Consider the following 25,141-nt stretch of genomic DNA (forward strand, 5'->3'; position numbering starts at 1 on the left):
TAATAATTATACATGCTCGATTCATGCAACGTCGCCGAAATTGCTTCATTCCTTTAGATAGTGCATGTATAGACATGAAGACTTATGATGTAACGAGATTTTGTAAGGTTTTCATAACAGATTTAATTGTGTAAAGATATGTTACTAGGTGGTATGACACGATTGTGTCATCATATTATATCATCTAGTAACATGGCTCTGGTGTTGATGACGTATCTGTACAGATTAGATATAGTTTGTTTTGAATTTCGCGCAAAGCTACTTAAGGGCTATCTGCGCTAGCCGTCCATAATTTTGTACTGTAAAACCAGAGGGAAGGCAGCTAGTCATCACCACGCACCGCCAACTCTTGGGCTACTCTTTTACCAATGTATAGTGGGATTGACCGTCAAATTATAACGCCCCCATGGCTGAAAGGGCGAGCATGTTTGGTGTGATGGGGATTCGAACCCGCGACCCTCAGATTACGATTCCAACGCCTTAACCCTCCTGGCCATGCCAAGTCGATTAGATGTAAATTAGTTCAATGTCCACAGCATATTTTCATATTTAATATTACTTTGTCGAAACTGGGTCAAGGCCATGATTGTTCACTTCCGCCTCCAAAGGAGGGTCTTCTCAGACGTTTCGTAACAATATTATATCATTTATAAATTTTGACTTACGAACAATAAAACATGTACCTACTTGTGAAACACAGGAACTTTAATAAGAATCTATAGAGTGTTGCGATAAACTTTGGAATGTTGTTCAATGTGCAACATTATTTAAACATATTTCATTTCTCAAAATCGTTTTTAATAAAGTTGTAGTATTTCATTTATTTTCATCATTATATATATTTAATTATGAAACTATAAAAACGGAGTTCTTTCTAAAACACACACACATATATATACTTTGAAGAGAAGTTACTGTTTGAAGAATTAATGTGCATGATTTTCTACATGTTTTGAAGCAACATTGTCCGTATTGTAGTGATTATTTTTCTTCTTTTAATATTTATTGTAACACGTTAAACCATATTATATTCATAAAATACAGAGAGCATATAGTCTTCAATACAATAATCCTTTGTTTATTTAATGAGTTTTAATCTTTTTGGCTTTTTTTACATCAGTAAACAAAAGAATATTTAAAGTGCGTGTTTATCATTACGTTTAGAAGTGGAGCTATTATTACTAAGCCATCTCAGTGTGGCTTAGTAGTAAGTTTGAGAAGTTATTGACCAAAATTTGTGATGGCCAAAGTGCAGAAAACTCATTGTGTAGCTTTGCACTCAACAACAAACAAATAAAAGATATTAGAGCAGGAAATTTACCTTACTGTCCGTCTTTATAAATATGGCTTTGATTTATTAAACATACGTCCTGTCTAATTTCTTATTTCAATCGGTAAATTCACTCAAATTGAAACCAACATTTATATTTTAACAATAGCAATATCATAATCTTTAATGTTAATTCTTTTAAATTAACTGTTATTTTTCCCTTAAATACTTACGAGAGAGAAAGAAATGTATATGTTAAATAAATGTATATGTTATTCTCAAGATTAAGTAGATATTCCAACTGATTACACCTTCCTATCATAAGAAGATAAACTACACATACACATCAATCTCCATTACAGATGTGCTGTGACAGGAATGTGCATGACAATTTCATTTCTTAAACTGGAGAGATTGTGATTGTTATTCAAGAGGTAAGAAAAAATACATTCTTATTATGTCTCATTGTGCAAGTACAACAGATTATTTTACTTCTATTAAATTTTTACAACCATTCTATATGTTGTAAAAAGTATTAGTAATTATGAAAGCAATTGTAAAACGGTACGAGAAAATGGATTTTCGACTTAATATTTTGCTACAGAAGCTCACAAAGTTCACTACGATTGTACAGTTAAAGGTTAAAAAGATACAAGGAAAGTCTAGAGAGTTAAAATGCCTATTTACTAGCAACGTTTGGCTAACTAACGAGTATGATAACCTAGAACATTCTCAGAACACTAAGAATCTAGGAAACGTACGAATATCCCTTGGAATTATGACGTGTGAAGACCTTCTGAAATGTTTGGAAAATTACGAAATGTTTTAACCTAGGAGATTATAGGGAATTAAAATACGTGGTCACCTGACTGATTCCAAATAATTATTGTCCTAGACGTCTCTGGAGAATTAAAAACAGCCTTGAGCTAAAAAAATAGTAGAAAGAAACAACAGAAGGTTAGCTGAAGAAGATGAATTTGATAACTTAAGTACTGGGGTAGGATAGTCGGGTAAGTTAAGAGTAGTGTCAGGCTATAAGAGTCAGGACAAAGTTAAGAGCTGTGTTGAGTCGGAAAAACAATAGAGTTAAGAGTACTATTAGTCTGAGGGAGTTAAGACAGTGTCAGGCTAGAAGAATTAGGACAAAGTTAAGAGCTGTGTTGAGTTGGGAAAAAAACAGAGTTAAGAGTACTATTAGGCTAAGAGAGTTAAGAGTAGCATCAGGCGAGGAGAGTCAGTGCAAAGTTAATAAGCTTAGTGGTCTAGAAGGTACTAGGGAGCTAAAAGTAATGTTAACCTAATATACTCTAAAGAGTTAAGAGAATGTTGACTAAAAAAGGTAAAAGATGTAAAATCTGTCAATTGTTTTTTCAGAAAATCATGTTCCGAGCTTCTCTTTTCAAATAAAGGACCTATACCACTTTGATATATTTGCAGCTGCAGAAACAAATGCATAGAAAACGTCTGCATTCGTACTTAAGACGATAAAAATAGTAATGCTTTAGTTTAGTTTTCAAAATTAGAATCAGTAATAGAATAGTTTAATGTCAAATGGTATTGGATAGAATCTACAGTAAATGAAAGCCTAAATGACCTTTTGATCACGCAAAGCTAGTTAATTTAATAACTGTATTTGCATAATGCTATCGGAAATTACCTTCGTGTTCTGGGCTTTTATTAGAAGATTGTGATTTTTTATTTCGCCATGCTGCTGTACTTACTGAATTAGCCTTGAATATCATAGTTATTTAGGAAACTCCTGCCATAGTTACATACGGAAGTGACTAAGATTGATTCTGTATTTATTACCTGGCGTTTATTTTCTAAGAATGACGTCAAATCAATCTTGTGTTGTCTTATATTATGAAAAAACATGTCACGTCATTCGTGTGAATGTTACTATAGTTGCATCAAGATTTATAAACATCGCTGCTGGCCATACAAATATCGAACTTACGTTAAACTAAGTAGAAACATAATCAGTAAATAAGACTTCAATTCCTTAAATAGTTTTTATTTTTAGGCAAATCCAAATAAACTGGGTTTTTAATAAGTGTGGAACAGAAATTCATGACTAAATTGTATCTCGTATTTTTATAACTGTTATTCCAATGAACAAGTAGCTTAAACATATTTAAGGACCATGTTCAAAACTTTAAACGGGTTGAAAGATTTTGTGCAATAAAAAAGTATTCTCAGTAAAAATGCTTTGATTTATTCATCTCTCACAGAATGCTGTTGCTTGGTTAATAAAGTTCTATTGAAGTGATTTTGAATAAACAAATCAGCAAATTATAAGACGAGTACAACCAATATATAGTTGGAGTAGAACAGTAAAGTTTGATCTGTTTTGTTTAAGGTCAGAAATTCCTGCAACCACCTACTTTGACACAAGAACAACTACATCTATCGCTTTTTTTTGTTTGTTTGTTTTGGAATTTCGCACAAAGCTACTCGAGGGCTATCTGTGCTAGCCGTCCCTAATTTAGCAGTGTAAGACTAGAGGGGAGGCAGCTAGTCATCTCCACCCACCGCCAACTCTTGGGCTACTCTTTTACCAACGAATAGTGGAACTAAACTAAACTAACGTGGCAGGGGTTCAGTTTAGAGAGAGAGAAATCAGAAGAGTTCTCTCTCCAACTGGAGTGTTCAGGAACTTTGTAGTTCCTCTTCGTCCCCTTTCGTGGATTGTTATTAAGATTAAGTGGTGTTTTTTTTTATTATTATTTTAATAAATTATCATTATTATTCTTGACTTTTTGGGTGGAGAATGTCTCTCTAAATGTTGTTTTGGGTGAAGGCAAAGGCAGCAGTAGAAAGAAAGGCCGGGACCTGTCCCGAAAGGAAAAAGTTGGGCAGATGTGAACATGAATGTAATTCATTCAAATCCAGATCAAATCAAACGGCCCGATTCAGGGTCTGGCAAAAAAGAGTTGCCTGGGCTGGGATCTAGAAATCCAATGCCTGAAGATTTTGATGTGGGGGGAAACGGGAGTGCCCCCGAGAAAACCCACTTTCACACGACAGGCGCCGAAAGTTTTGCCTGTCGTGTGCCTTGTACCTGAAAAAAAGGAATTCATATTAATAACATCGATTTTATTTATTTAGATTCTTTGTTGAGTGGATTGTGATTCTTGAAATATGTTGTAAGGTGATATATATTTTGTTGGTGCACTTGATAATTTGTGTAGTGATGCCGTTAGTTTGTTTCTATTTTCTGCTTTTAGATAATATTTGAGAGAAAGTTCTGTCATTCTATCTCTTATAGTTGGTAAATTACTAATTTGGTGTAGATAATTTGTTGGCTTAAATGATGGTAAACTGAATGCGGATTTTAATATTTTGTTTTGTTGCACTTGGATTTTTTGGAGTGTGTTGTTTGACATGTTGTATGTTACTTGACATCCGTACTCTATTAGTGGACGGATGTAAGCCTTGTATATTTGTATAATGGTGTTCGGTGCGCATTTCGATTGTTTACCAGTTATAGTCTTTAGATATGAAATCCTTTTTCTTATTGATGAGTGTATATTGTTTACGTGTTTTTTTCCATGTTAGTTTTGTGTCGAAAGTGACGCCAAGGAATGTGATGTTTTTGCTCATGTTAATGGTTGTGTTTCCAAGTGATAGTTTTATTTTTTCTAGATTTTTTCTTTGCTTTTTTAGTTTTCTATAGAAGGTGATTGCTTGTGTTTTTGTTGGATTTAACACGACCCTCCACTTATTGCTCCAGTTGAGACGTTGTTTAGTGATTCTTGTACGCGAGACATGGCCATTACTGGGTTTCTGGAGGTGCTCCAGATTGCGATGTCGTCTGCGTATTGTGAATTGTGTGTGTATGTTAGAGTTGGAAAAGGTATGTCACTGACGAAAATTATGTATAGAAGTGGAGAGAGGACTGATCCTTGGGGCACTCCTGCCGTTATATTAAATAATTTGGATATGGTTTTATTGACTTTTACTTGTGCTGTTCTATTGGTTAAGAAATTTGAAATCCATTTGACTATCGTGGGATTTATTTGTAGGTGATTTAATTTGTATATGATGGCGTTGTGCCATACGCTGTCGAATGCTTTTTTGACATCTAGGAATACCCCGATGGTTACTTGATTGTTGTTGTAAGCTTTGTAGATTGATTCGGTGAGTCGTGTGAGGTGATCTGTTGTTTGTCTATTTTTTTCTGGAGGCATTTTGAGATTCTGGAAGGATGTTGTTTGATTCGCAAAAATAGAGGAGACGGTTGGAGATAATTCTCTCCATCAGTTTGCCAAGGCAGCTTAACAGACTGATGGGGCGGAAATTATCTGGATTTGTTCTATTAGTTTGTTTCTTGGGGATCGTTGTTATGATGACTTTTTTCCACTTGTCAGGGTAATACCCGGTCGCTAGTGAAATGTTCATGATGTTTGTGAGGTGTTGTAGTAGGAGAGTAGAACTTTTTTTGAGAATAATATTTGGTATTTGGTCATGTCCGGGGGAAGTGTTCTTCAAGTTTTTGATATTAATTTTTAGTTCGGTTATGGTTATTTTTCTATTGATTGAACTTGAGTATGCTTCTAGTGTCTCGCCGGGGAATCCTGGTGAGAATGAAGCTTGGTTTGTATTTATGAAGTTGTTGACATGGTGTTGGTGTTGTGTGTCGAAATCTACTGAGTTTAAATCGCTAAAAGAGGATTTGTAATAGTCAGCTAATAAGTCAGCTTTCTCTTCGTCCGTCCTTGCGATTTTATTGTTGTGTGTGATATGTTGTAGCATGTGATTTGTGTTTTTGTCTGAAGCAATACTCTTGAATTTTTTCCAGAATTCTTTTGGATTGTTCTTGGTTTTTTCTAAGTTTTTACAGAAGTTATGCCAATTGTTTTCTCTGACTTTTTTAATTTCTTGTTTAATTTTTGTATTTGTTCTATTGATTTCTGTTTTAATGTGTGGATCGCGTGTGATGTAGTGTGTTCGTCTTAATTGTCTGCGTTTGATTATTAGTGCGTGAATTTCTGGTGTTAGAGTCCATTGAATAAGTGATTGTTTTCTTTTTGATTTAGGAATTGTGTTTTTTATGGCTTTCTTTATGGCTTCTGTAATTTGATCAACATAGTTGTCTAGTTCTGCTTTGTTATTTACATGTTCGATTGGATGGGGTAGGTACGAGTCCAGAGAGGCATTAAAAGAGAGCCAGTCTGTTTCAGTGTAGGTGTATGCGGAAGGAGTCACGTACGCCACAGCAGGGTGGCGCGGGTGAATCATACATGACATGGGGAAGTGGTCACTGGTGATTTCATCATGCACTTTAAAGTCAGATATTCTGTTAACCATGTCCTTGGGTGTGATGATGAAATCGAGTACATCGTATGAGCCGTTAGCGGCTGAGAAGTGTGTAGGTGTATTGTTATTAATTAAGTGCATTTTATTGCTAGAGATAAAATTTTTTATGCACGATCCTCTGCGTGTGTCTCTGTTACCCCTTAATTCTGTGTGCGGTGAATTAAAATCTCCAATAATAATTGGTTTGGGTTTACGATTAACACATTTTTGAAGGAAGTTAATGTCGATATCTTTAGATGGTGAGCAATATATGGCTAGAATCGGAATAGTTAGCCGGTTGTTAAAGTGTATATTACAAAAAATGGTCTCATTAATGTCAGATTTAAAGGAATCTTCTATCGAGATTAGATGCGATATTTTTGTACTAAAGTAAGTTATTATACCTCTTAACGAATAGTGGGATTGACCGTCTCATTAATGTCAGATTTAAAGGAATCTTCTATCGAGATTAGATGCGATATTTTTGTACTAAAGTAAGTTATTATACCTCTTAACGAATAGTGGGATTGACCGTCACATTATACACCCCCACGGCTGGGAGGGCGAGCATGTTTAGCGCGACGCGGGCACGAACCCGCGACCCTCGGATTACGAGTCGCACGCCTTACGCGCTAGGCCATGCCGGGCCTACATCTATCGCAATAAAACTACTTCTAAGACTAAACATGATAATATAACAGCCCCATGTTCAAGATTTATTAGAACAATTTAAACATAGTAATTCTGATTTATTTCTAAAATACATTATTAAACGTGTATAATATAAAAAAATAAGTGGTACATTTTGAATTTCGGCATATTATGTGTGGATGTGAATGAAAGGCAAAATTTTACTGTAGAAAACTTCTAATTAGTAGAAAGACAAAGAATTTACTGAAACATTTGATGGACAATACATTTATTTTAGTACATTGCACGTTGTTCACTTCGAAATACCCCTAGTGGCATACTGATATGTCGGCGGACTTACACTGCTAGAAACCGGCTTTTGATACTCGTAATGGCAGAACACAGATGGTCCATTTAAGTTTATTTATAAACAACCATCACTTCTAAATGAGTGGTTTTATCAGAAGAGTGAAAGATAAAAGTTTTGGACATAATTAACGAAAAATTGTAAATATGCGCGTGTATGTTCTTTCTATAGCGAAGCCACATCAGGCTATCTGTAGAGCCCACCCAGTGGAATCGAACGCCTAATGTAGACTTACCGCTGTACTAGTGGGGGGAGTGTAAGTATGCATGTTATAGTCCTTACAAATGACAAGTAAATTTGAATCTTAAAGAATGAAATAATGTATTAATTATATTTCCTTTTTCCATTGCATAAAGTACTGAAATTGTTTAAAATATATTTATAATATTTTAATATGATAAAACAATGAAACAGTTGAAACTTGTATAATGCAACAAACGTAAAACTCAAATTTCACTTTTGACGACTGAATGCAAGAAATTGTTTGTTTGATTTTTTTAACCACAAAGATACACAACGGATTAGCTAGTTGTGCTGTACCAAGCACTAGCATCGAAACCCGATGTTTAACGGTGTGAGCCTTCAGACTTACCGCTGAGCCACTAGGGGGCACAAGAGATAAAAAAACAGATTTCTATTAAACGAGTTTTACTGAATCCTATGGTTAACTATTAAAGAACAATATTTGAATTTGTCTTCTAACGTAGTAATACTGTTATCAAAATAGTAGTTTGAAAAATTACATGATATAATAATGAAAAAAAGTACAATGAATTAACAGTTTTAGGAATTCTTCGATTATCTGTTGTACTTACAAATACAATACCGCTAAAAACAATACTTATAAAATAATTCCTGAAAGCAAATGACCATGTTCGGTACCATGCTACCTAGTAATCTGCAAATGTTTCAGTTTTTATACAATATCATTATAATGTATTCTAGACTACTGACTGACTTACAAATTCTACTGAACATATCCCGAGTAATCAAAAACGCTTAATCATATTTGTGGTAAGGAATTAGTATTAAACCTATTGTATGTTTTAACACCACATTCATTATTTAGTTTGTTGTGTCCCATTCAGCCTAATGAGCTAAAGATAAAGCAGAATGAGCCCTCGGCAATGAATATGGCAAACATAATGAGGTTAAAATATTATTATTATTATTATACATTATTCAAGTTCTTGAAAATCTCTAGGGAACCAGATAAAGAATGGAGTCTTAAAAGGTATTCATTCTAATCAGTGATGTCGAGAAAACCCACTTGTAGAGAAATATATATGCAAAAACGGCTCGTTTGGGTTGAGAAAATATTTTACCTTTGTGAACCTGACGATGACCGAAGAAGGTCGAAACGTTGTTCGCTCTTCTATGTAAAATATTTTCTCAACCCAAACAAGCCGTTTTTGCATATATATTCATTCTAATGTCTTATGAAAAGTTTAATTTTTAAGTAATTGCAATCATGTTTCATTAGTTTGGAAAAGTCGTTCATTTCATAACAATCTAAAATACTATAATTTAATAAAAGATAGTTAAAGTATGCTTGTAAGCCCAGAAGTAATATGTTAATCTATAATACTCTATTTCATTTCGTTCTGACATTGTTCACACAATAGAAGTTGTAAAGAACAAATATGGAGGAATGGTTTGATCTTGTGATAGAGTTCTACACTTCGGAAAAGGCGAATAAGGTTCTTATCCGTGCAATATTACAATATGAGATGTAAGAGTGACAGTCAGTATTTCAGTGTACATAATGGAGAGTTAATTGTTGTCTTCCCTAAGGTTAGTAGTTTTAAAGTTTAGTTTTAAAGCAAGTACCCTTAGTAACTCTATCATAGATACAAGTACAAAGCAGGTATTACTCAAAACTTCAGTTCTTAGGAATCCAAAATGGTAGTTTTGTTGTTTCATATAATTTCGGATGTACCTCTTGATGTCCAAAATTAAACACATATTTTTTTGATATTTTTAATATTAATTGGGAATGTAATTAAATCACTTTAACACGGAGTTTTGTAAGAAGCACAACAATGAAAATATCTTCTTTTCGCAGAGCAGTGAGCTTGACAGCTTGTGACGTCAGATTTGGAGTTCAACCTACGATTGGTACAGACCAGCTAGCCCATTAAGAATATTTACGTTTAACGACAAGACAAACAAACTACTGAAGATGTTAAACTGCCAACATTGAAATAACAAATCAGAAGCTTAAATAGTTTTCTGTTGTAGTGGCTTTTTTATATATTCAACATTTGGTGTCTCGGCCACTAGATTTCACAGAGTTTATCAGAACACTTTATATCATCAAGAAATATCTTGATATTAAATCACGTTGCACAACTTACCTATTAAAAAATCACATGGACAAATAGTAATTTCATTTTTAAAGAGCGTAGCATAGTCTGGTGGTTAAAGTACTTGACTCGAAATATGCGGGTTGTGCAACTAAAAAACATTTCTTCAAGCCTTTTCAGCCATTGTAGCTACCTAATGTGTTAGTCAATCACTCTATTCTGGTAAAGAGTAGTCCATGAGTTAGCAGTGGGTGGTGTTGTCTAGTTATCTTTCTTTTACTTTACTGCTTGAAAATCATAAACGACTAGTGCATGCAAATCTCGATTTGTTTGTTTGTGGATAAGCACAAAGTTGCGCAGTATCTATCTGTGCTCTGCCCACCACAAGTATCGAAACCTAGTTTCTAGCGTTATAAGTCTGCAGACATACCACTACGCCACTTGGGAGCGGTGGATCTCGAATAGTTGTGTATGAAATTCAACAAATAAACCAAACTGAGTTGTTGAAGTAAAATATAAATTACACACGTGATGTCAAACGTAGAAGTTTTGATATATAAAACAGATAATGTAAAACAGTGAAGGAAACTCATTCGATGAAAAAAATTACAGGTTTTATCCTTCACCTGAGATTCAAAAGACACAAATCAATGTAGTGAAAAAAGTAAGTTACATCGTAATATTACAATTTCACACGTTCCCTGATGGGTCAGAGGTCAGTTTACATCCTTAACAACACTAAAATTCGAGAATCGTGTTGCACATAGCCCAATGTGTAGCTCTACATTAAAACAAATAAACCAGCAAAAGATATACGCACTTAAAAATCAGCATGAAGTAAATTAGAATAATTAATTATACTTGTCATAAGACATTAATATTAAACTTATTAATCTGAGCATGCCATACTATAATATTAAAATTCCTGTGTTTTTATCAAGAAAAAGAACCCTACATAATAATTTTTCTACCACATTATGTCCACCTTACGCATTACCAAAGATACGTTTCAGTCAATACATAGATAATATGGACGACTGGGACAAATAACAACTAAACATGCATGGTACAGATAGATCACAACTGGATGAGTGACAACACGGACTGTAACAACTTGGTGAGGTTCCAAGTCCTTCTAATACATCTTGCTCAGCCTTCTGTAGAACTTTCATTTCCTACTGAAGGGTTTGTTTGTTTGTTTTGAATTTCGCACAAAGCTACTCGAGGGCTATATGTGATAGCCGTCCCTAATTTAACACTGTAAGACTAGAGGGAAGGCAGCTAGTCATCACTACCCAACGCCAATATTGGGCTACTCTTTTACCAACGAATAGTGGGATTGACCGTAACATTATAACGCCCCCACGGCTGGGAGGGCGAGCATGTTTGATGCGACCGGGAGTCAAACCCGTGACCCTCAAATTACGAGTCGGACGCCTTAACCCACCTGGCCATGCCGGGCCCCCCATTGAAGGGATAAGAACACCAGTAAACATTCTTCACCGCATTGATTTATATTATTGTTAATTCTGTAGACAATGAAGTACTGAAGGTGGAATGATAAATATATGTGCTGCTATTAGTCCTTTAAATTAAATATTTCCAATTGATGAATTTACTGTCGATGTAGTAATCTAACAGTTTGTAAATAGAAGTTACGATAACGTGAAAAGGAAGAAAAAAAAGTCACTAATATCTTTAAAAAGTAAAGAAAAAATCTCTTCAAAAAGGAACTAAATTATGGATGGCAAATATCACTCATTTACAACAATGAAAACAATAAAGTAGTGACGAAGTTTGCGTCATCGCTACGTAATATCACAGGCGCACGGTGTAGTAGAATGTTAACAAATGAAAACTGGATAAATTTAAACTCAGTTGTGATTGAATAATTTTATATATATTACTATATGTTGATTCTTGTCTATACTATTTTGTAGGGATGATGCAAATAGCATCCCTACTATCTTCTTTGTACAGTTTTTGAAAGACTAATTAATATTAGCCATCCAAAAGTGTAACTCCTTTTTTAACTTTTTTTCTGTATTTCTTTGCTTATTTTTAATGAAATGTTTCAGTAGACAAAGGAAAGTCGTATCTATATAAATATGTTATAAACACAATAAAGTTCCAACTGTGATAATCTATTATTGGCTGGTAATTCCTGTTTCACCCTGTACTTAAGTTTTTTGGAGTAACATCCAATTTCTGTAAGAAAGCTAACTACAAAAGTTATTGATAACATTGTTTAGACAAGAATTATGATCATTTTAAACTACTATTCCATTTAAAACTATGTCACATAAGTGAATCTGGTTGACACCATTGTTTTGGGTTTTGAGTTATCGGGAGAACAAGAAATTCAAACTTTTTGGTATGATGTTTACAAACATTCCAATAAAGTATGGCTTAGTCTTTACATAGATAGTTATAAAAGGAAATAATGTATAGTATTGTCAAATTCTGATGACCTATCCAGAATATATTAAAATATCATTTTGATAGACAATCTGAGACATCGACAGTGTTACCACTTGCCTGATATCTTAAAGTAAATCTAAATATCACAAGATAATTTCATTCATGTACGTTCATTTATATAAGAAGAAACCAGAGTTCCAAAGACGTATTGATAGTGAGCCAACCATTGCGTTGAAAAGCAAGACGTTTGTTTTAACACAGAGTTACACAATGAACTGCTTGTGTTTGTCAGAGTTACACAATGAACTGCTTGTGTTTGTCCAGCGCACAGAATCGTGCACAGTAGCTAGATAGTACATTTACTGTATAATTTTACGAAACTTAATTTAATAACAAACAATGAAGTTACATTATATAATGTATTTCTAAATTCCATATATAGTTTACTGCTTAAATTAAAACACGTTAGCATAATTTAAAATAAATTTTAACAGAATCAAAGGAAAATAATAAAACAGTAATAACTGGCATCTCACGAACATTTTCCTGATATCTCGCGTGCATGACAAAATTGGCCGAAATGAAAATATCAAGCTCATAGTTTCATTATAATTAACGTGATATTAGTGTTAAAAATTAAAAAAAAATTCAAACAATGGGGAAGAAAACTTACAAATGCAAAATATGACGATAAAAATAATGTAGATTAGTAGTTCCCTCAGTGTGGTCCTCACGTACCATTCCCTGTCTTCATTTTCCTTTCCCTTGGCCATCTGACGTGTGCTCCAAAAACCTACAACAGAAAACTGCTTTATATTTTGTGAAAAATAACGTCTTTGAGCAATGTTAGTTTTGAAATTTGTATTTTGATTGTAAATAAATTATATGTTATAAAAATATACCCTTTTTGAGGGGGTTACTGAACAAGAGACAAATTAAAGAAGTTTTAAGATACATATATATGACTGGCTTCCTTGTTTTTCACATTTTATTAATTGTATACTTTCACTACACGGGTACACTAAACCTGTGGTCTAATGTAATACGATAGTCATAATTATCACTTTATCTTTATTTATTCAAATGTTACACTAATCACACACATACAACTATAGTTGACCTATTATCTTTAAAAATATATGATATCCCTTTTATTTTTTAAGTTTAGGATTATTACTCTGTTAAAACAAACGTTTAACTGAATATTTACACTTTGGGTCACTTTTTTAAATACCTTCTAACTAAACTACGTTCCAACGATGTTCTAATACTCTTTTTTAATTATGTCAGTGAAATATTCAGTGAATTTAAAAATATATATATAATAAATTATCATATTGTTGAAGTGAACTATATTGTATTAAATGCAACAGTTTCTAGTAAACCAGTCTACGTTATCCATGCTAGAACTGGTGGACAACTAAAAAAAAAAAAAAAAAGACAAATAGCTCTTGATGACGAGAAACCCACTTGAAATAAAAATGTATCTCATAACGACTGGTATGGTTATTCACACTTTTATTGATAAGGAGAGAACAACGTTTCGACCTTCCTAGGTCATCTTCAGGTTAACTAAGAGAGAATTTGCAGTTGACCGTTGCAGGGCACATGTCTTAGGGACGACAGTATAAACGGGAACGGTATTGTAGATGGCGTTGCAGTTAGATGTTGGGTTATTAATTAGTATAGATATAAAGGTGTTCCTTTATATTGGTTTGATTTTGGTTTTAGTTGTGGTTTTAGTAGGGCTTCTTTGATTTTACGTTTGTTTATATTTGTTTCCCTACTTAGTATCTGAATGTTTTCTATGGTCATGTTATGTTTATTTGATTTGCAGTATTCAAAAACATGTGGATGTGTTTTTTATTGTTGTTCTTTGAATCTAGTTTCCATTTTTCTGCTTGTTTCTCCAATAAAGAAGTCGTGGCAGTTGTTGCATTGTATTTTATAAATTATTTTGGTGTTGTGTTTGTCAGTGTAGTTTTTAGATAGTATGGACTTTCCTTTTGTACCTGGTTTTTGAATAAATTTGGTGTTTACTGGAATGTTGTGTTTTGTATTTTTTTTTCCAAACGTTGGTTATTTTTTCGATGATATTGGGAACATATGAAACTCAGCACATGAAACAAAACAAAAACTCAGCATATTAAGAAACCAAATAAACAAAGCCACAAAACTTTGTTCAACCAATAAAATTAACGATGAAATAAACAAAATAAAACAACATTTCATCAACATCAACAAATTTACTCCAAAAACAGTAAAAACATTATACGCCCACACCCAGACCTACAACAAACAAACAATAATAAATCCCAAGGTACAACAAACTACACAACCTTACACTGCTGCATACCATTAAGACAAATAACATTTAACTCTGACAAGTTTTAGATGATGGAATAACTGAACTTGCTATGAAATCGAAGGTGCTATCTATATGTTATATAAATGAGCAGTGTCAGTGTAAAGTATACATGATTAGTTTGGTTTGGTTTGGTTTGTTTTGAATTTCGCGCAAAGCTACACGAGGGCTACCTCCGCTAGCCATCCCTAATTTAGCAGTGTAAAACTAGAAGGAAGGCAGCTAATCATCACCACCCACCGCCAACTCTTGGGCTACTCTTTTATCAACGAATAGTGGGATTGACCGTCACATTATAACGCCCCCACGGCTGGGAGGGCGAGCATGTTTGGAGCGATGGGGATGCGAACCCGCGACCCTCAGATTACGAGTCAAGTGCCTTATCCACCTGGCCATGCCGAGCCTACATGATTAGACTTTTACACGGAAATTGGTTTGGTTTAATTTGTATTTGACATAAAGCTACTCCAGGGCTATCTGTGATAGCCGCCCCTAATTTAACAGTGTAAGACTCGAGGGAAGGCAGCTAGTCTTCACCACCTACCGTCAACTCGTAGGCTACTCTTTTACCAACGAATAGTGGGATTGACCGCCACATTATAACGTCCCAACGGCTGAAAAGGCGAGTATGTTTGGTGTGACAGGGATTTGTACCCGCGACCCTCAGATTACGAGTCGAGTCCCGACAAGGAAATAATGATATAGATTTATTTGAAGCTATATTTGTATTTTTTCCTATACTATAAAACAAATTAATAAACGATTCATGATAACGCTATTTAGGTTTAACATAGTCAATGTGATTGTGTTGTTTGTTTTCTAAAACTGCCTAGCTATAGTGCATGTGGTTTAGACTTCCTAACTCCAATACATTTTATATTCAAGAAAACAAACAGAATTTCTTTCTACTAATATTTTTATTTCAACACTTTGTTTACAAACCCAATGACTTTTTTTCTTCTGTAATATCGAACTACTTTTTAATGTTCTTTAATAAATTAACATTCGCAGCGAACGTTAAAAAAGAAGAACATTTATATTTCCAATTAATGCATGCTTTTGCACTCGGTTTATTTTAAGCGATTTTACGTTTCTACATAAGTTTCAAGCTTGATTCCATTTAATAATGATTTTATCCAATTCGAATAATTATGTTAGGAACTATAGATGAAATTCGTACACGTTATACGAATTTTGAAGAGTGTTACTGCAGTCAGGCACAGAACATTCATACGTGCACAAAGTATAGTTCGGATGCGAAATCACAGTAGCTGCAAAGGTCGATACACACACTTTAATTTAGTAGTGCTGCCACGCAACGAACTGTTTCCATGGCAACTAACATTGTTTCTGTTAATAACAAAGTGACGTTCCGCACGTTCTAAAAAGTTATATATGTGAACAAGTTTAAAATCTACAGATCTCTGGAAGAGCTACGAAAAATTACAGACTTATTAAGTTAACTTTGTTTTATTGTCAATAGAAATAATTTGTTTTTTTATACACATAAACGTTTCAAAATATTGTTCTTTGATTATTTTATACAATGTACAAAAGTTTGTTAAGCTACGGTAAACAGTGAGCGTAATCATATCATTAACATATACATAAGAACGTTCACATGATCAGTCGAATTTGTATTCACATCATCTACCAAACTTGTATTTACACGACAAATCAAACGTGTGTATTAACAAAACCAACTAAACATTGTGTTTGTTCACATGATCAACCAAATGTGTGTATTTACATGACAGACTAAACATTTTGTGTGTGTATTCGTGTGAACAACTAAACTTTTGTGTATGTGTTCATATGATCAACCAAACTTATGTACTTACATGACCAATTAAACATGCATATCTACATAATTGACTAAACTTTGTGTGTGTTTATATATATATATATTTACACAATCACCAACTAGTTGGTGTGTATTTTCATGAAGCCAATCCGTCTGTGCCTATATTCGTTTGATGAGCCGAAAAAATTCACGTAAAACGTTCAGTATTTCGTTTATTTACCTTACAGCCTATAACTTCCTTTACATGACAGAATTACCAGTTTGAATATTTCATAATTACTAGAAACACGTGGCTAAGTGGGACTGTATTTACCTAACAGACCTGATAGATTTGTCCTAATTTACCGAACCGATTGTGTCCGTACTATTCTTGATCTAACTAATAGTTTGTATCTCTACTCATTTGATCAAACTGAATTTGAATCTGTAACTTTTCACATGAGTGACCTCACATTATGCGCGTGAGCACTCGACCTAGAACAATTCTTGTACGAACAATAATCACGTACTTTATTCGGTTTCGCTCTTTCCGTGTCTAGCGGAATTGATTTAGATCCGACAAGAATTTGTATAAATATAAAGGAAATATAAAAAGGAAAACTTAAATGATTCACCTAGAATAAAACATATATTTGTTGAGTAGGAGATGCTTATTTTAGAAACAAAAGTTGAGCATTTCGAGTGATTCAAACTGATGATACAATATTTTTTTTTTTTAGCAAACATTTCACTCTAAATCTGTTCCAAAGGCGATAGGCCCGGCATGGCCTAGCGGGTAAGGCGTGCGACTCGTAATCCGAGGGTCGCGGGTTCGCGCCCGCGTCGCGCTAAACATGCTCGCCCTCCCAGCCGTGGGGGTGTATAATGTGACGGTCAATCCCACTATTCGTTGGTAAAAGAGTAGCCCAAGAGTTGGCGGTGGGTGGTGATGACTAGCTGCCTTCCCTCTAGTCTTACACTGCTAAATTAGGGACGGCTAGCACAGATAGCCCTTGAGTAGCTTTGTGCGAAATTCCAAAACAAACAAACAAACAAACCAATGGCGATAAAAGTTTTAAATGTACAATTATTTTAACTATCAAGACAAGGCTCTCTCCTTTCACGAAAATAGTTCAATAAGTAAATTTGAGTTTCCAAATAGATGCTGTAAGAAGAAATCCTTTTCTAAATATATAAATATCCTAACATGTAAACACAGTCATGTTAAATATCCCATTTATCACTATACATAAAAGCCTTTAACGATGTGTAAACACAGTTAAGTATAGCATTAATCGCTAAACATACGTAAAGTTTATAACAGTGTATAAATGCTTTGTTTAATTTCCATACTGATGACAGACGATAATCAGTTTGCCTTCAGAACGCACATCACAGAGAAAGGTAACTCTTACACCATATTCAAGGAGGTCACATAAGTTCTCATTTTTTTTACATTATACACAAAGAAAACACTTTAATATCATGTTTTATGTAGAAACATTACCCTTACACAACACTTAATCCATTACCCAATATCTATATATATCACTTAACCCCTAAATCACACATTACCAGAAGAATATGCTATAGAACTCATATAATACATCTCCAAAATCAATGCTTTTAGGTTTCACATTACACGGTCTCCGTGAAGATTACCTTTGAATGACGTATCCAATATACAAAAATTACATTTCTCTAAACCCATATTATACATTATGCAGTATATATCACTGAAGAAGATCAACCATTGATCACATTACATTTTATTCGCCCGATATCCATAAAAGTTACCTTTAGATCCTACATTATAAAGTATCCAAAATTATTATTGTTGCCTTACGCATCAACATTACCTAAAATATCGCCTCTGCTTCCTAATTCGTACATCACAAAGAAAATTAACTTTAAACCCATAGCATTTTACCTAGAAATACTGCCTTCAAATTACATGCATACATACCCGATGAGACTCCATCTACAATATACACCACATATTAATTAAAAATCACTTTAAGTCCCCTATCACACACTAGCTATAATGATTATACAATCAAATAACATATCACATATACCTGGAAATATTATATTATCATCATATATCAAACATTAGCAAAACGTTTGCTCTTAGGAATCTCAAGAAGACTGCCCATTAAATACAAACTATGCAGGAAGCTGACCACAGATTCCACATCTCTTGATAGAATCACACATTCTACGCTATACACAGAAAAATCAAACTTTAAAAAACTCAAAACATTATACTACACCAACGATAACAGCGTTGTTGCTTTAAAAGTTTGGTTGTAGTGTTTTATTTACATTAATTTCGTCTAGGTAAATAGCTAAAACTCGTGAAAATCTTAAACCAGCAATGTATGACACTGGGATTTCTCTGAAACTTCAAGTTGTTTAACCTTCAAATAAAATCCTTTAATATTATTTTGCGTTTTACGTATTACACGGTAATTCCATTCGTATTTTGAATACATTTTATAGGATTTACCTCCTATACACTGCTTTAAGCAATGCCAACATCCTCCTCTATCCTTCTCGGGAATAAAACCCGCCTCCTTGACCTCACTGTCATAAGGACCCAGACTTTCCATGTCTCCATCTCCATTGTCCCATGCACTCCTGCTACTTAAAGGTCTTCTCCGAGCAAGATTGTCAGTAGAACTCATTACGGGTGAGTTTTAGTCTTTATAATGATAATGAATCTTAATAACTCTTTTGTTCACTATTTTTGTCTGCGAAATAACAATTCCAGCAGTGAGGAATTTCAGTTTACTCACAAAGCAGCCGTTTCTTCAAAATGGATGTTATCGGGCTACCTGTAGCCATAGCACACTTGTCCAACAATGTTTCGAACAACACAGTTAAACTGCCATGGATACCGCTATACATTCCTTTAGAACCCCAGCAGAAAGCACGTTTCGATTGGTTAGTACTTGATCGCGTATTATCTGCGTAAATCCTAGGTGTATTCGTTGTTAAGCTACCCCCTGACGTTAGCAATGAACGAATATATACATTCCAGTACACAAGACATTTATTAAATACCTCTATTCTTCAAAATTTAGTTTTTAAATCATTGTCTTAAAATTCATTTCATTTATACGCCATTTTTGTACACTTACTTTAGTGCCTAATGAGTCCAATTTAACGTTTTCGTGTGCCTGATTTTACAACATAGCTTTAATAGAGCTGATTGAATCCAAGATTTATTTCTTCGTGTAATCTACCACCCTTTCATATTTTGTCCTTTTTAAATACATTTGTCTCTCTTCAATGCCATTTCTAGAAGTGACTGACGATTTGTTTTCAACTTATATGTATAACTATAGTTAACTTTCGTAATGTGTGAAGGATAGCCGATTTTCTAGTCAGTTGGAACAAACAATAAATGTATGCCTAAATATTTTTCTTACAAATAATGAATGAACCAAGACATTGCTTTTCAATCTATTTGCCCCCCAGTGGCTCAGCGGTATGTCTGCGGACTTACATCGCTAAAAACCGGGTTTCGGTACTCGTGGTGGGCAGAGCACAGATAGCCCATTGTGTAGCTTTGTGCTTAATACAAAACAACAACAACAACGTCAAGCTATTTATAGATATAATACAACAAAATTTAACTTAGTTCAATAACGAAAGTAGACTTACTAACAACTTATTTCATGGTTGAAAGAAAATTAATATCACTTTATATTAGAGAAAGGAACATTCTAATAATAATAAAGTAAGTTACTAAAATCTGCAAATAAAAGTTTACCTTATTTGCGTAGCTAGCTAAAATATAAAGACTTGTTTGCTTGGGTTTGATTTTGATAAATAACAGTATGAGGAACGCGTGTACAATAAATTCATTAACACGGCGTCGGAAATCACAAACGAAAATAATGCAAATTATCGAACATTTATTTGTATCTAATAACTATTTAACCGAACATTCTAAAATTTTTAAACTGTTACACAATGGTTAATTAAAGAACAAATCTCATTAGCACCGATTATTGAAGATAGAAGTTTAATTAAAAATTAGTGCTTTTATGCGTTATCACTTTTTCAAAATTTGTTTTACAAACGTAACAACTGAATTCAATATTGGAAATAGCGTTAATTCTCTATAGTTTCGTGTAGATGATTCGAACAAAAATACCATAAAGCATGCAACCATTCTACCAAATTAATGAAGGATCAGAGAGTTTGTTTGTTTTGTATTTCGCGAAAAGCTACACGAGGGCTATCTGCTCTAGCCGTCCCTAATTTTGCAGTGTAAGACTAGAGGGAAGGCACATAGTCATCACCACTCACCGCTACCCCTTGGGATACCCTTTTACCAACGAATAATAAGATTGAGCGTAACATTATAACGCCCACACGGTTGAAAGGGCAAGCATGTTTGATGTAACAGCGATTTGAACCAGTGACCTTCAGATCACGAGTCAAGTGCCTTAACCACGTAGCTATGCCGAGCGTGGAGCAAGCGAGAACGTTTTGCATACAATATTTTTCAGAATTACCAGAGAAAGAAATTAAAACAAGTTATTTATTTTACCATCACAGTCGATAAAAACATGTGTTTGATAGATATGTTTTAAATATCTTATGACTGTGTCATATATTTTATAGATTTTTTATTTTTTTTGCGAAACAGTCTTTACATCGTAGTGTCTTATACTATGTTTATAATTTTTGTTTTGTTTGTTACAAGGAGTTTTAACGTGTCATAATTACAACGTATAACATTAAGGTATTTCAGATGTTGAAAAGGAATAATATATGAAGAAAGCTTGAAGAGAGAGGCAGGTCTGACATACACGGGAGCATACAGGGTGGCCCGTATATCCCTACCCATCCATATGTTATTATAAACAACGTTATAATACTAATGCTGAGTTGAAGGCAGCTGTTACCGCGGCATTTGGAATAATAACCCCTGCTATGTTGAGGAAAATGTCTCACAGAACATGGCGTCGCATAATATTATGCAGCGAGAATGAGGGACAACACACATATACACTGGATACATAAGATATATGGATGGGTAGGGACTTACAAGCCACGCTGTAGTATTTAAGTAGCCAGAAGATCAGACAGACAGTCCGATAGTCACTTCAGTGCTATACATTTTTGTTGAGTTTATGGTGTGTATAGGAGAGTAAATTTGACAAATAAATGACAGTTAAATTCTGTTTATGAATACGTCTGTCGACGAACTTATGCATTACAAACAAAGAAATAAATAACCCTATACAATAAACTATACCGTATTTTTGCATTATATTTAACTAATAATCAAAAACGACTCCGTCAAATGATATAAACCGTTAGACAATAAAATATGAACTTTGTACTCTGTCGTAAAGGTTGGCAACAAAGATACAACACTGTGACCTAACTCAATGTACAACGCTGTGACCTAACTCAGTGTACAACACTGTGACCTAACTCAGTGTACAACATTGTGATCTAACTCAATGTACAACACTGTGACCTAACTCAATGTATTCATTTTTTACTTTGATGTTTCGAGTGAACATATGGTGAGATATTACAAAATAATTTACTCTTAAATCAACATAAGGTTTAAGAACACTTTTTTGCTTCTGTTTGGAATTAAGCACAAACCTACACAATAGGATATCTGTACTCTGACCACCACGGGTATCGAAACCTGATTTTGAGCGGTGGAGTCCGTAGACATACAGCTGTGCCACTAGGGCACAGACAATAATACGCGAGTGTGGTTCTGAATCGTTTGAACTTATGGATGGTATTTTTTTAAGTTTGTATCCGAAAGTAATTATTTCTTAGGGCGTTTTAAAGAATATAAATCCATCCATTGCTTCACCAGGTACAATAAAATAAGACTAACATATTCAAAATTAAACAGAATAAATAACAGATGATAAAAATTTTTCATAAGGAACAATTTTTTTAAATCAAAAAAGTAAAGAAATAGCGGGAAATGATTAACATAACACCAAGGTACAAGTTATATAGTGGGAACACGTTAGACAAGCGAAGGAAGATTAAGTCTGGCAGACGGTATGTCCTTCGCTCTGTGTAGATCCTACTATCGTAAACATCTCCAAAGCCAGAATACATTTTACAATTCCCACTGTAGTGAGTAAACATTGTAAAACTGACGGAAAAGTGATTACGTTTTCATTTTTATTTCAGAAAACTCATGTTTCATTATAATCCAATCTAATATCATTAATATACGTTAGTAAGATAACATACACTGAAACATTTGTTAATAGCACGGCACGGGGTTTGTATTTACATCGGTCGAGAACAGAAAGGAAAATGTTTTCATCCATTAGGGTTATCTTTACGTAATCTCAACATTAAAAACTCATAAATAAGAACAGTTGAACATAAACTTACAACAAAATGTACTGCAAGGACCGTATTCGTCTCTGTGTGTAAATGAACAATATTTTATATAACCATTATTGTAATGACAATATCATTGTCCATAGGATTTTAACAAATCTATTGTTATCCCTTATTTGAATGAAATTACAATTTTACTAGAAATAAATGTGCTTAATTACTGTTATAATAACAGCAATTAACTTACTTTTCCGTAAACATTTGAGGACTAAGTTTTCTTGGACACATGTTGACAAAGATAACAAGCCTATTACAATTAAGTATTCCCGAAGAACCTTAGGCCTGGCCAACCCTTGGCTTAGTGCTAATTACTCACCCTCAACCTCCGGAAGGAGATTGGCTAGGGTATTAAATGTCAGTGCTCGAAAAATAATAACCCGATTTAAGTGATTTTTTTTACAAGAGATACAGTGTCTCCATGGTCCACTCCAAATCTGATCCGTATTCATATCTTAATTATGGATAACTTTGAAACATTTTTGTACGTTTATCGATAATAATTGTGTAAAAGGGATTGGATTATGACCGAAATTTCAGGGGCACATTGAAACCAAAAATCCATAATTTTAAGGTGGGGTTAGGGAAAGTAATCTCTTTGATTACTTTAGTGTAAAATATTGTTGCTTTATTTTTGGTACAAAATGATACATCGGGCTACCTGTACTCTGGTCCACCACGAGAAATCGAACTCCGGGTGTTGGTAAAATGAGCTGTAACATTTCTCATTCGATTTCCAGTATTTAAAAGTTAAGACAACCTGCCTTCGCCCCCTCCTCGATAACACAGGATAAGACTATCACATACTTAAATGAGAGTAATACAAATAATCAAAATGCTTATTATAATAGTAAATCGTGGAAAAATATTATTATATGTATAAAGTTAAATTGGTAGTACATGGAAAATGCGCTGGAACAGACAAGTATTCTCCCACACCTAGCCAGTAATATGTATACATCTGTTGTAATATTTCGAAGTATGTTAACTTTAAGAGGGTAGCACTGCAGTATCCAAAGGCACTAATATTGAATAATTGAGGTTTTCCTTCAGAGCCAACTATTACTGATTTACATCAATATATAGTATTAATGCATGAATATATTATATTGCAATTAGTCGATGATCTAGTTTATGTACACTACTATCCTTGTTGCATTGGTAAGATCTCACGTGACACGTATATAACATTCTTCCTATTAGAAGCCGTATGCTATTACGAATGTTTCTCAACAAATGATCAAGCTAATATTTTGAAATGCATATAAGCCAATCATAACAGCCAGGGAAACGTAAAACTACTAACAATAAAAATAGATAGCAGCTAATAAACAGATTGCTACCGGCCCAGTATGGCCAGAGGGTTAAGGCACTCGACTCGTAATCCGAGGGTAGTGGGTTCGAATCCCCGTCACACCAAACAAGCTCGCCCTTACAGCCGTGGGGGCGTTATAATGTGATGGTCAATCCCACTATTCGTTGATAAAAGAGTAGCTCAAGAGTTAGCAATGGGTGGTAATAACTAACTGCCTTTCCTCTAGTCTTACACTGCAAAATTAGGGATGGCTAGCGCAGAAAGCCCTCGTGTAGCTTTGCGTAAAATTCAAACCAGATTTCTAATCCTCAAGTGTATTTGTGAGTTAGGACACCTTCTGCTCACAATTAAATCATAAAACAGATCCAAAACAATTCTGGACATATTTGAAAAGATATACCAACACAGGAAAAACCAACAAAGAGTACCCACCGCTTGAATCAGATGGCAAAACAGCTTACACTAACCTAGAAAAAGCAGATATATTTAAAGACCACCTGAAAAAAACGTTCAAAACACACCATAAACCAGACATGAAGAGATACTTCTATAATAAAGTCAATAAACTCATGTTGAACAGATCAAAACCATATCCATGCCAAGATTCACAATAAACACATCAGTAATAGTAGATAAAACAATAGACTGGAGTACTCATCAAATGATAAAAGAAATAACAGTAACAGAAGTATCAATAAACATCAAAAAACAAAGCATCTGGAGAAGATGGAATACAAACCATTCTTCTAAAAATGGCACTCACAAATTATATGAATACTTAACAGCCTTATTTAACTTATCATTTTCAGCTGTATATATCCCTGTTTCTTGGAAGAAAGCAGTAATTTTAATGTTCCAGAAAGAAGGAAAGCCAGCAAATAAACCAAATAATTACCGCCCGATTAGTCTAACCAGCTACATAGGAAAAATATTAGAAAGGATAATTAGTAACCGACTACACTGCACAACAAAGTTTTT

General features: G+C 34.1%; 1 protein-coding gene across 2 annotated transcripts in view; it reads right to left on the bottom strand.

The window, feature by feature from the left end:
- Positions 1–23,178, bottom strand: part of LOC143234077 (polycystin-2-like protein 1) — a 68,691-nt gene extending 45,513 nt beyond the window's left edge. The window contains exons 1-2 of one of the 2 annotated variants that reach the window (XM_076471125.1): positions 23,039–23,178; positions 12,966–13,085 (exon numbers count right to left, since the gene is read on the bottom strand). In XM_076471125.1, the coding sequence (XP_076327240.1) occupies positions 12,966–13,065 (100 nt within the window). In that variant the 5' untranslated portion in view covers positions 13,066–13,085; positions 23,039–23,178. Of the gene's footprint in view, positions 1–12,965; positions 13,086–18,949; positions 19,364–23,038 lie in introns of those variants that run through there. The other variant, XM_076471124.1, reaches the window with a different exon arrangement.
- Positions 23,179–25,141: the final 1,963 nt, after the last annotated feature.

This window comes from Tachypleus tridentatus, chromosome 12 (genome assembly GCF_004210375.1).
Source record: "Tachypleus tridentatus isolate NWPU-2018 chromosome 12, ASM421037v1, whole genome shotgun sequence".
Taxonomy (NCBI): domain Eukaryota; kingdom Metazoa; phylum Arthropoda; class Merostomata; order Xiphosura; family Limulidae; genus Tachypleus; species Tachypleus tridentatus.